At 50.0% G+C, this 12,770-nt stretch overlaps 1 protein-coding gene across 1 annotated transcript; it reads left to right on the forward strand.

Moving 5' to 3' along the window:
- Window positions 1–1,356: 1,356 nt before the first annotated feature.
- hs3st3l (heparan sulfate (glucosamine) 3-O-sulfotransferase 3-like) lies at window positions 1,357–12,059 on the forward strand. The gene is given in 5 exon segments (XM_062475475.1): window positions 1,357–1,803; window positions 1,805–1,867; window positions 1,869–2,194; window positions 10,287–10,516; window positions 10,647–12,059. Coding segments are annotated over 5 exon segments (1,098 nt in total). The 5' UTR covers window positions 1,357–1,713; the 3' UTR covers window positions 11,036–12,059.
- The last annotated feature ends 711 nt before the right edge of the window (window positions 12,060–12,770 follow it).

Consider the following 12,770-nt stretch of genomic DNA (forward strand, 5'->3'; position numbering starts at 1 on the left):
GGCTGAGCGGTGGGGAGGACTAACGACTCTCTGAAGAGCAGTTCTCCACACCCAGGCCCTTCCCTCCCAGACCCCCCCCGTACGGCTTCCTAAGCTCACCGCTACGAGGCCCCGCCTCCGAGCATCACCTGACCCTTCCGAGACTCACCCAGGGATTCTGAAATACCTATTATTGCCTTGCCAGGTGATTTGAAAAGGATTCAAAACGATTGAAAAGGGCAGTTTGCGGTGCCGTGGTAGCTGATTGGATAAGTGGGTGTACCTTGTAGGAAATGACCTGCGTCCAACTCTGGCCCGGGCCCTTTGCTGCGTATCTTTCCCTCTCTCTATCCCTGCCTTTCCTGTCACACGGCACTTAAAAAGTGTCCAATAAAGCATGAAAATGACGGAATATATATATATATTTTAAATCGGTTGGGTCTTTGTAAGTCCTGTTCATCCAGACTTAACCCCGGGCCCTCCTGGCTGGGGCGGTGGGCTATTCACCTGTGACGCACGACCTTCCGAGGTTCAGCTAGAGACAGAGAGGCTGTCCAGCGCTGGGCGACCTGCAGACAGGCAGGGTGAGGATCAGGCTTGTGTTCAGTAGTTGTCCTGGTAATGACCACTAAACCAATTATGATCTGCCCTCACAGTGGGGAGAGGCCCCACCCTGCAGCAGGGTGTGATAAACCGCTTTCCACCACGCACCCCTGTGGCCCTACTGACCTGCTAGACTACAGGACTGATCAGCTAGCCTATCATTTAGTTGGACTGATCCGCTTGTGTTGTTCTGACACTGTCCAGCTAGCTCTTAGTTCTAGAACTGACCAGGAAGACCAGGCAGATACCTCATCTCACTGAGGTGAGATGGTTTTATCGTTTGTACAATGTAACCGTTTTGAAGTGGGCAATTTTTTGCTACACTTTCTTGCACATGTTCGCTAGTCCCCAAGTATTTTAGTAGTGTGGGTGATCAAATTAATTTAAATAGATATGCGAAAAGAAAGCATCCTCAGATATGTTAGAGTAAGGGTCCGTGATGTGTCACCATGCTGTTCCTCTGTGGAACGTTTTCCAATAAGTACGCTCGAATTAAACCGCCTTCGGCCATGAGCCTCCAATCAAACACAGCTTAGGAAAACGGGAAGCGAACTCGGTCCTGAATGAATGAATGAATGAATGAAAGGAATGAGAAAGAGGGAGGAAGAGAGACTGAGAGAGGGAGAGAGACAGAGAGAGAGAGAGAGAGAGAGAGAGAGAGAGAGAGAGAGAGAGAGAGAGAGAGAGAGAGAGAGGGGGGGGGGGGGCGGGCAGGGAGGGAGGGAGGGAGGGAGGGAGGGTAAAAGAGATCCCTAGAGACGCATGGACAAGACAGCGAGTAATTCCACAGAGAAAGATCACTTCAGCTCTGCAAGGATATTAAAAGCTGTATATTATCCACGCTGCTCTGATTGACCGTGAGTGGGTGGATTGGGTGGATGTCACGCGCGGATTGATCCCTTCAGTTGGGGGGCGCGTGGGGCGTCAGAAAGTTGCCTCTTCAATGGGTCCCCGACGCGCAAAATGAAACGGCAGCGGGGAGAATGGAGCGTGTGTGGAACACCTCGTTGGAGTTCGGGGGATCTCAAGACACCTTTACCGCATCTGACCGAAACCTGCCGAGATTCTGCGGCAGTCAAGTTATGTGAGGCGAACTTTTAGAATGGGTTCTCTCGCACGGGACTGTGAGGGATGGCAGCTTTTCATCAGAACCCGAACCCGGACATTCGGATACTCCTCCACAGACTTTTAGCCATGTCCTCTCTTGGCATTCTCTGCGCCTTTTCTCGTTTATTTCCTCGCGGGATGTTGCGTTTCGGATCTAACTGAGGAATCGTATATCAAACCCGCCAACGAGTTTTCTTCTGTCGGGGTGGTATCGGGAGAGAGTGAATGCCACTCGGGAGAAACTCAGCGATGTTGTAACGGTACTGGACGAAGGTCACGGGTACTCGGCGGAGACGAGCACTGGTTCTCCGGGTTTAGAGACAAACATTTCGGGTAGGGACTGGACGGCGACCCGAAGGCTACCACAGGCTCTCATCATAGGGGTCAAGAAGGGAGGCACGCGGGCTTTGTTGGAGTTTCTTAGACTGCACCCGGACATCCGCGCACTGGGCTCAGAGCCGCACTTCTTTGACCGACATTACGCGCGCGGGCTGGATTGGTACAGGTACCATCACTCACAGACTGACACTATTCAAATACGTTTTCGTGCACAGACTTTAGTATTTTAATTAGTACAAGTTATACTGAAATGGGGTATGTTTACACACATTTATTTTCATTTATACACAAACATCTCATGGGAATTTAGGTGACAGTCAATGAGAGACTGCCATCTGGCCATGCCGATTTGTGTGTGTGTGCGTATATGTGTGTGTGTGTGTACGTGTGCATATCTATGTGTGTGTTGTGTGTGTGTGGGGGGGGGGGGGGGGGGAGAGGGGGCCGTGGATGAGTTCTCACACTGTAATCATCTCTGGAACTGTAGCCAGATGTTACTGTTGTCAGCTGGTTCTGTTTTCAGCCTGAGAAAATCCAAGAAGTCCCATACACAGATACACACACACACACACACATGCACACGTACACACACACACACACACTCATACCCACACCCAGCAACACCGGTTAAGAGAGAGAGAGAGAGATGAGAGTGAGAGAGAGAGAGTGAGAGAAAGATATAGAGAAGAAAGAAAGTGTATGTGTGGGTGATACTATATCAGACACTACTGCAGATAAAACATGGATTGAACTGTCATCATGTAGCGTCACTGTTGTGTCACTGTGGTCGAATGATGTGGATGAATATGGTAGGTTCCTCTTGGAGGTTGTGATGATGATTATGATGATGATGATGATGGGATGAAGGATCAGGGAGAGAGACAGGAAGAGGGAGGGATGGAATTATATTCCATATTAGTGTTTGAGATCACTCAATGACTCTCTCTCTCTCTCTCTCTCTCTCTCTCTCTCTCTCTCTCTCTCTCTCTCTTTCTTTCTCACACACAGACATTTTGTTTAATGTCTGCTACAGTACATTCATTTGTGTGTGTGCATGTACGTGTATGTGTGTATGCGTGTGTGTATTTAAATACATGTGTCCACGTGAGTTTCTCTTTTCTTCTCATTTATATGTATGTTGTGCGTGTGACGATGAGTGTGTGTGTGTGTCTCAGCAGTGCCAGGCAGCGTCAGGAGAGTGACAGCAGCTCGTCCCCGAGGCCAGATGGGCTGTCAGTGTGTCGGCCCTCTTGACACCGCTGTCAGGCCTCTCGGTTGACCTCTGACCCCCCAGGTCACTTCACCCTGGCAGATAATGATGTGTTCACACCACTTCATAACAAGCCACCGCCTCGCCGCGCTGTGCTTTGACTGGGGAGGCCGGGGAAGCTGATATATGCAGGATGTGAACAGTAGGCTTTGGCGTATTAAGCAAATGTAGGGGTTTGGTGGATTGATCTAGAAGCCTGATGGAGATGGAGGATTATCTCTGAGGCCACATTGACACCCCCACACGCACACATGAATCATATGAGTTGTTAATACATATTACATTGTGTGTAACTCACACAAAGAGCTATATTCAGGCACAGTGCACGAGCACAACTTTATGCAGTCATCTCACAGATAATCAGTGGACCTCATTGCTTCTTGACTGACGGGCTGGCTGGTTGGCTGTTTGGCTGGCTTACTGGCTAGCTGGTTGGCTGGCTTACTGGCTAGCTGGCTGGCTGTTTGGCTGGCTGGCTGGTTGACGCGGGTAACTTAACTGGATAACTGGCTCGCTAGCTAACTGGCTTACTGGCTGTCTGGCTTACTGGCTGACAGCTGGCAGGTAGCAGTTGGCTGGCTGCGCAGAAACCTTCTTAAGACCTGCTGAGATCATTCTTTCTGACAAGCCTTTGCTAAGAAGCGTCTGGAGCTGATTGGATCTGGAGATGGACGGAGATGGACGCTAGTTTTGATCTGATCAATAGAGAAGACCTTCCCTGCTCCTGACCTTGACTTGGCCTGAGAGCCAGAGTGGTTTGATCTGGTCAGTCAGGACTCTGTTACAATCAGCAGGAAGCTTTATCTCGCTGTGGCATGATCCTCACCCAGACTCCCCCACTCAGGTTTCACTTGCACTGCTTGCTGTTTTTTTCTTTCTTTCTTTCTTTCTTCTTTCTTTCTTTCTTTCTTTCTTTCTTTCTTTCTTTCTTTCTTTCTTTCTTTCTTTCTCTCTCTCTCTCTCTCTCTCTCTCTCTCTCTCTCTCTCTCTCTCTCTCTCTCTCTCTCTCTCTCTCTCTCTCTCTCTCTCTCTCTCCCTCTTTCACTTTCCCCCTCTCTTTCTCTCCCTCCCTCCCTATATACCAACTCTCATTCTCCATCTCTGTCTCTCTTTCTCTCTCTTTATCTGAGCACGTAATCCATTTGCTGTCCTGGACATTAACCTCACACACACCCACCACATCACATCCTGATGGCTGTTCTCTGCCCTCGACTCATAAGTTCTGAAAAAGGCATTACGAAGCTGTGTGGAGGACGGTGTGGCAGGTCGAGAATGAAAAGAAGAAAAAGAGGGTTGCACTGAGGTTGGTGGCGGGAATGTGAGGAGAGATAAGGGTTGGGTCAAGGTGAAAGGGTGAACTCGATGTTACCACAACCACACACACATCTGCCCTGAACTCTCTCTGAACCCCAGGGACTGTCATCGGAGCTGGATTGGGCTCCAGGCTGGGGGCTGCTGCCTCCACTAACTCGGCTGCCCTTGATGCCTTGGCTTATTCTGGTGTCTCTGAAGTCCTTGGCTGCCTCTGCTGCCTCGACTACCTCTTTTCCCTGTTGCTGCCTCTAGTGGCAACTTCTCCTGGGGCCCTTGGTTCTCTCTAGTGATGGCTGCCTCTGTTTCCCTTGGCTGCCTCAAGTGTTGGCTGCTTCTGGTACCTTGGTTGCCTTTGCTGCTTCAACTGTCTCCTGCCTCTAGCTCTGCTGCCTCTCAAGTGTTGGCTGCCCCTGGTTCCCTCGGCTGCCTCTAGTGATGACTGCCTCTGCTTCCCTTGGCTGCCTCTAGCGATGGCTGCCTCCACTGCCCTAGGCTTCCTCTGATACCGGCCTTTAGAGATGCAGATGTCAGGAGCAGCGAGACGCCCTGTTGCTGAACGATGGATCAGTGATGTATTGACCCCCCGTTCCAGGAAGAGCTTTTCTGCAGAGGAGGTAAACCCGAGAAGGTGCACGTCTACCATTGGACGCTTTCAGGATCCGACCCCGGGCAACTCAGCCACGAGCCACTTACAGGAAATGTGGCACAGTTATTGGATTGATGTAATCCTTCCCCTACACAGACAATATCTTTTCTTTGATATTCTCTCGGCCCTTTCTGTTGGTCTATATGGATCTTCACTTTAGTGGTTCAACGTTGAGCCCAGACACAGGGCTTCTACTGACAGTCCAAGATGGCCGCAGCGCCAGAAGGTCTGTCCGTGTCTGCGCTGTGGCATGGCCCACAGGGAGAACAGACAATGGCCACGACTGACACACAGATTGTAACCTGATTGGCCCATTCAGAGTCAGATGTTCCGACAAGGCCCCAATTCATTTGCAATTCATATTGATCTTGTTACGAGAGGTTTCCACATTCATACCCGCCCACAGGCTCAGTGTCAGGCTGAGACAGGAGCGATGTGTCTCGTGTTTCGACACGGGGAAATCATAGCCACGCAAATCCCAGCGACGGCGATGCCGAGCTGTGTGATCTTCATCAGGACAGGTCTGTGTGAGTGGATCAACTACTACACAGCAGGTGTGTGATCTCCACCAGGTCTGTAGGTGGATCACCTACGGAGCAGGTGTAGAGAGGTTAGGCAGACTATGACCCACAGGGGGTCTTAGTCTATTACTTTACACTGCGCCTTCAGGAATCCGAATTGGAAAAACGTGGTTCTGGGGATTGCTTGTGACAGTATAAAAGGACGTTAGTTTGTGGAAGTGACTTTGTTTTACCTTGTGTAAGGGACTATTCATTTATCTGTGTGTGAGTATGAGAGAACGAAAGAGAACGAGAGGAAGGAGAGAGAGCTAAAGAAAGGGAGAGTAAGCGATAAAGAGAGGGGGAGAGAAATAGGGAGCGAAAGAGAGAAAGCAACCGAGAGAGAGAGAGAGAGAGAAACAGAGAAAGCGATAGAGAGAGATGGAGAAAGTGCGACAGAGAAAGAAAGAGAGGAGCGCTGTCTCTGTCATACAGGGGGGTTCAGGTGTGCTCTGTCCCATCCCAGAACTGCTCTGGCTGTGATCACCAGGAGCCCAGACGGCCAGGGTGATCCAGCCCTCATTAAGGCTCTCTCTGGGGGGCTGGAGGAGGGCGGCGAGGGGGGCGGGGAAGGATGGGGGCCCCCAGACATGATGGATGTCTCCTGGAAGTGGACAAGGCACAGCCACAATGGACTGGCCCCCTAATGGTCCCCAACGCAGCGAAATGGATGAATGGGCCCCTAAGAACACAGACACACACACACCCAAACATGCATTAACGCACTGCCGCATTGATCACAGAACACATGCCTTTCCAAGCTGTGATTTCAATCAATATTGTTATTCTTTCTTATGTCTGTTGATGGAATGAGCCCCCATTCTTATGAAACCTTATAATAATTGTTATAATGTTCCTTATTATTACTAATTATCATTATTTATTTCATTACTTCTTATTTGAAGTAATATTCATTGTGATGCAGACAGCAAAGATACTGTAGTGAAGTTAATAGATTAAACCTACACCTCCACACACCTCGCTATGCTCAAATGTGATGAAGGTAGTAATTGCTTCACATCTGCTAAAACGCACACACCCATACACACACACGCACACACACACACACACACACACACACACACACACACACACACACACACACACACACACACACACACACGCACACACAGCAGGGTGCTGATAGAGTTCCAGAGGATCTTGCTCTTGCCCAAACTCCACCTGCCACCCTTCAAACCAGCTGAGCCCCCTGTCTGCATTACCACCGACACACACATGCAAACACACACACACACACACACCAAGACACACACACACACACAAACACCAAGACACACACCCACACAAACACACACAAACACCAAGACACACACGCACACACACAAACACCAAGACACACACACACGCACGCACCCACACAAACACCAAGACACACACCCACACACGCACACACACAAACACCAAGACACGCACGCGCGCCCACACACAAACTCATCATTCACATTCACACATCATCTTCCCCCACATACAAACCCCCTCCTTTTTGATCTCACACACCCACACCCACACCCGCACACACCTTTACCCCCAGCACCCCCAGGATCAATACCCAGAGCAGTGGCCTTGCCCTGGCTGCCCGTGCCCAGGCTGGTCTGAGGGAGTCACTAGGGACAGCTTGGAGAGCAGTAGAAGACAAAGAGGTCTTTCTTCGCAGGCAAGCCGGAGCGTGTCGTAAACTGCTGATCTCTGTGTTCACTCAGGATGTTTGATCTTCTACTCAATACACTGCAGAGGTGTTACCCCTAATCTCTCACAGATTACCTTTACCGTATACACGTATACTCATGGACTATACACACAGATCCCCCCCCCCCCCCACGAATACGCACGCGCACATTATTGTATACCTATATTGTAACGCATTACAATGCATTATATTGGGCTCACTGTTCAATAATATCAATGCATCTATTGGACATTTCCTTTTTGGTTTTTGAAAGCGTTTGGAAGTGTGTTTGTGTCCCTGGCTTGGGTAATGTGTGTTTGTGTGTAAATGAAGGAGAACTGGGGCTATAGGGAGGTCACAGGCTCAATAGGGAATAGTTGACTAATGAGTGAATAATTAATGTGTGTGTGTGTGTATTTGTGTGTGTCTGCGTGTGTGTGGCCCCCGATGGCTCAGGGCAAGGGGGGGTACATACAAATCTTCACGCTAAGTGCTTCTCTCAACTCTCAAGACCGGATGAAGTCACTGATAATGCAGGAGGTGTTGTGTGTGTGTTTGGTGAGAGCGCCCACCCTTGTGTGTGTGTGTGTGGGTCTGAGGAATGTTGTGTGTGTGTGAGTGTGTGTGTGAGGAGCCAGCTAGGGAATGGATGTATTGACAGGAGGTCATGTTGCAGGAGCCACTGAAATGTGAGCCCAGCCCAGAGGACACTTAGAGCTTTCCTGTCGTCCCTCTGTCTCTCCGTCTCTCATTCTCTGCCTGTCTGTTTGTCTGCCTGGCCTTCTGTCTGTCTTTTTGTCTTTATGTCTGCCTGCCTGCCTGCCTGCCTGTCTGTCTGTCTGTCTGTCTGTCTGCCTGTATTACTGTGTATCTGCCTGCCTTTCTGTCTGTTTTTCTGTTTTTCTGTCTGTCTGCCTGCCTGTCTGTTTGTCTATATGCCTGTCTGTTTTTCTGCCTGCCTGCCTTCTTGTCTGTCTGTCTGTCTGCCTGCCTGTCTGTTTGTCTATATGCCTGTCTGTTTTTCTGCCTGCCTACCTTCTTGTCTGTCTGTCTGTATGTCTGTCTGTCTGCCTTCCTGCCTGTCTTTCTATCTGTCTGTTTGCTTGTCTAGTATCTCTTCCGTCATCTCTACCATTTGTGCTCATTTTTGCACTCTCTGTGTCTGTTTCCAGCAGAACTCTTTCTCTTTCCTGCAGAATATCCTCTGATGGCCCTCTCTCCTCCTCCCTGCATCCCTCCTCTCTCCTCCTCCCTGCGTCCCTCCTCTCTCCTCCTCCCTGCATCCCTCCTCTCTCCTCCTCCCTGCATCCCTCCTCTCTCCTCCTCCCTGCATCCCTCCTCTCTCCTCCTCCCTGCGTCCCTCCTCTCTCCTCCTCCCTGCATCCCTCCTCTCTCCTCCTCCCTGCGTCCCTCCTCTCTCCTCCTCCCTGCATCCCTCCTCTCTCCTCCTCCCTGCGTCCCTCCTCTCTCCTCCTCCCTGCATCCCTCCTCTGTCCTCCTCCCTGCGTCCCTCCTCTCTCCTCCTCCCTGCATCCCTCTTCTCTCCTCCTCCCTGCATCCCTCCTCTCTCCTCCTCCCTGCGTCCCTCCTCTCTCCTCCTCCCTGCATCCCTCCTCTCTCCTCCTCCCTGCATCCTTCCTCTCTCCTCCTCCCTGCATCCCTCCTCTCTCCTCCTCCCTGCGTCCCTCCTCTCTCCTCCTCCCTCCATCCCTCCTCTCTCCTCCCTGCGTCCCTCCTCTCTCCTCCTCCCTGCATCCCTCCATCCCTCCTCTCTCCTCCTCCCTGCATCCCTCCTTCCTTCCTCTCTCCTCCTCCCTGCATCCCTCCATCCCTCCTCTCTCCTCCTCCCTGCATCCCTCCTTCCTTCCTCTCTCCTCCTCCCTGCATCCCTCCATCCCTCCTCTCTCCTCCTCCCTGCATCCCTCCTTCCTTACTCTCTCCTCCTCCCTGCATCCCTCCATCCCTCCTCTCTCCTCCTCCCTGCATCCCTCCATCCCCCCTCTCTCCTCCGTTTTTCAGTCCCAGTCCAGACCTGATGGTGGTGGTGGGGGATGGTCTGTAGCTCCAGGCCCCCCTCCAGGTGTGGCCTGTCAGGTGTGTGGCAGGTGTTCTTCTGGCAGACCAATCGTGGCCTCCAGCTGGTCCCGCCCAGACCGGAGACATCGCCCTTTAAATTAGGCCCATCTGCTGGAGGTTGGGGGAGAGGAAGGAGTGGGGGCAGGCTTGGAAGATGGGTGTGTTCTGCTCATGCAGCTCTGGGTGGGCCTGGATTTTGGTGTATGCGTGTGTCTGCGGTTGTCATTGTGCGTGTGTGTATGATTGATTTGCTCCATATACATTTTTGGCAGATAGATTTCCAAGCACCCTGAGGCCTGGGACACAGCCACAGAGACAGACTAGAGATGAATACCTGTCACATGAATATACATGAAGACATATAGATAGATGTAAAGATACTACACCTACCCATAGAAACTAGGTTGCTGTGTAGGGTACACACACAACAATAGATTCTCTGTTGGTAAGGCTGTTACTGTCCATAGGTGCTCTATCAACACAGCTGTAACTTACTAGAAATGTCCCATAATGTGACAAAACACTGATCGTAACTCTGAACATCTGAACACGTCTGATGTCAGAAGTTGAAACCTCCACCTCTGTGTTTCTTCCCATCACTCCTTCTTTCCCCCCCATTACTTATTTTTCTTCCTCCCCTCTTCCCTTCTCTATCCCCAATTCTATGACCCCTTCCCCACTCCCCTCTCTCCCTCCCTTCCTCAGAAGCATGATGCCCAGGGCCCTGGACGGCCAGATCGTCATGGAGAAGACCCCCCGCTACTTTGTCACCGTGGAGACGCCGGCGCGGGTGCACGCCATGTCCGAGGGGGTGAAGCTGATCGTGGTGGTGAGGGACCCCGTGACCAGGGCCATCTCCGACTACACACAGATCATCTCCAAGACGCCCCACATCCCCGCCTTCGAGAACCTCGCCTTCAGGAACCGCTCCACTGGTGAGGATGAAGATGAGGACGATATTAGTGTATAAATACTGTCTGTCTGTCTATCTGTCTGTCTAGACACTCATCTGACCTGCCTCTAAGGAATCAATAGTTAACAGAGCACGTCTTCTCTTGCCTCCAGGTCAGATTGATTCCATGTGGAGCCCTCTGTGGATCGGCCTGTACGCCCAGCACCTGGAGCGCTGGCTGGCCTGGTTCCCCAGGGCCCAGATCCACCTGGTCAGTGGGGAGAGGCTCATCTCCGACCCGGCTGGGGAACTAGGAAAGGTCCAGGACTTCTTGGGCCTCCAGAGGATCATCACAGACAAGCATTTCTACTTCAACAAGACCAAGGGCTTTCCCTGTCTGAAGAAGCCAGAAGGGAGCAGCAAGCCTCACTGCCTGGGTAAGACCAAGGGGCGAACGCACGCCCTCATCCACCCGGATGTCATCCAGACACTGAGGGACTTCTACCGGCCACACAACCAGCGCTTCTACAAGATGGCCGGACAGGACTTCGGGTGGCAGTGATCGACCGTTTGCGCCCTGGGCGCACCTGGCAAAACGAAAGTTGTGGGTTCAAATCCCAGACTGTAAATGTGTTGGCTGGATGAAACAAGCCGTATCGGTGATCGTTTGAGTCGGACTGATTGCTCTGCGTCCTGACGTTGCTAAGTAGGTCGGTTTTCATTTGGCTGCGATTAGGAGAATGGAGAGAGATTTGTCCTGGGGTAATGTGTCATACAGCCCTGAAGACAGAAGACAGAAGACTCTGGCACACTGCACATTGAGCGAGAGAGAGAGAGAGAGAGGGAGAGAGAGAGAGAGAGAGAGAGGGAGAGAGAGAGAGAGAGAGAGAGAGAGAGAGAGAGAGAGAGAGAGAGAGAGAGAGAGAGAGAGAGAGAGAGCGAGAGAGAGAGAGAGAGACTATGCTCGTCTATAGTCAACAGCGTACGTTAAGCCTTGTGCGCATTAGTGAAAATGTTCTGCCAATGCAAAGTAGTGAAAACAACAACAACATCATCAACAACATCAACAACAACATCGACAATATAATCAGCAACATCAACAACAAGATCAACAACAACATCAACAACAACAACATCATCAAACAACATCGACAACAAAAACATCTTTAACAACATGCCGGCTATCTGTTATCATGCCTCCTGGATTTTCACTTTCCTGACTATATATACAATTCTTCAACTATTTTGAACCTCTTGGCTTCTCAGTCTCAGTGCATACCCTTCTAAGAACTAGTAGGCAATCAGTATTTATATTGTACATCCAGCATCCCCTCCTACTTTCGTACTTCTATTATTAATCTCGGAAAGAGGAGGAGGAGGGGGGGTGTTTGTAGAGAACAGCAGAACAGTGAGTGAGTAGCATATAAGTGCTCAGTGGTTTTTGTACAGTTTAATAATGGATGTGAATATTAAAGTGGATGTTGATAGGACCCACTCTGGGATGTACGTAGGTGCCTGGTAAGACAGATCTAGGATCAGCTGAGGGGGTCCTAACCCTGACTTAAACCACTATGGGGAGGAATGCAAAACTGTGAAACTCTGGAATATTGAACAGCGGAAATCAATGTATTGGTTGACTTATCAATAATGTGCTGTTTTCTTTTGACCAGATGTCAGAAGCTTTCTGGGTCCATTGTGCTGTTAAGGGCATCCGTGGGGACCTATGTTGTCTTTTTGCATGTATTTGCACTAGTTTGAAAACAATAAAGTTATTTTGAAGCAAGTCATCTCTCATCAGTTGCTTTGGTTTAGTTGTCCTTCTGTAACTGAGTGTGCGTGAGCTCTTTGTTAAATGACGAGGTGAAACACGCTACATGTATGATCTGTCAACTCCGTCACACACCGAAAGTGTTTTCAGTGGTAGATGAACTGAGTGGGAGAAAACATGGCGCCACTGCCCCCTTGTGGACAATTAAGTAGCGAGCCTACACATTTTAACGGTTTAAAATGAATAACAATGAAGCACTTGGCAAGAAACAAGTCAATTTATTAATGAAACAGATTGTTTCCTAATATTAATCTGGTCGTACACATCTTAATTTTCTCTCTATAAACGTAGAGTTTTAGTACGTTGATGGGAATCATTTCCTTACATAAAAACCAAATGAACACTACAAAAATAATATTACTCTGAACTGATGTGCGGCACACAAATGAAAATTCCTACAGTAAGTACCTTATAGTGCTCAATACAATCAGAATAAATATATATATACGTATATAATAAATATGGGTTG

Source organism: Osmerus eperlanus, chromosome 12 (assembly GCF_963692335.1).
Source record: "Osmerus eperlanus chromosome 12, fOsmEpe2.1, whole genome shotgun sequence".
NCBI lineage: Eukaryota > Metazoa > Chordata > Actinopteri > Osmeriformes > Osmeridae > Osmerus > Osmerus eperlanus.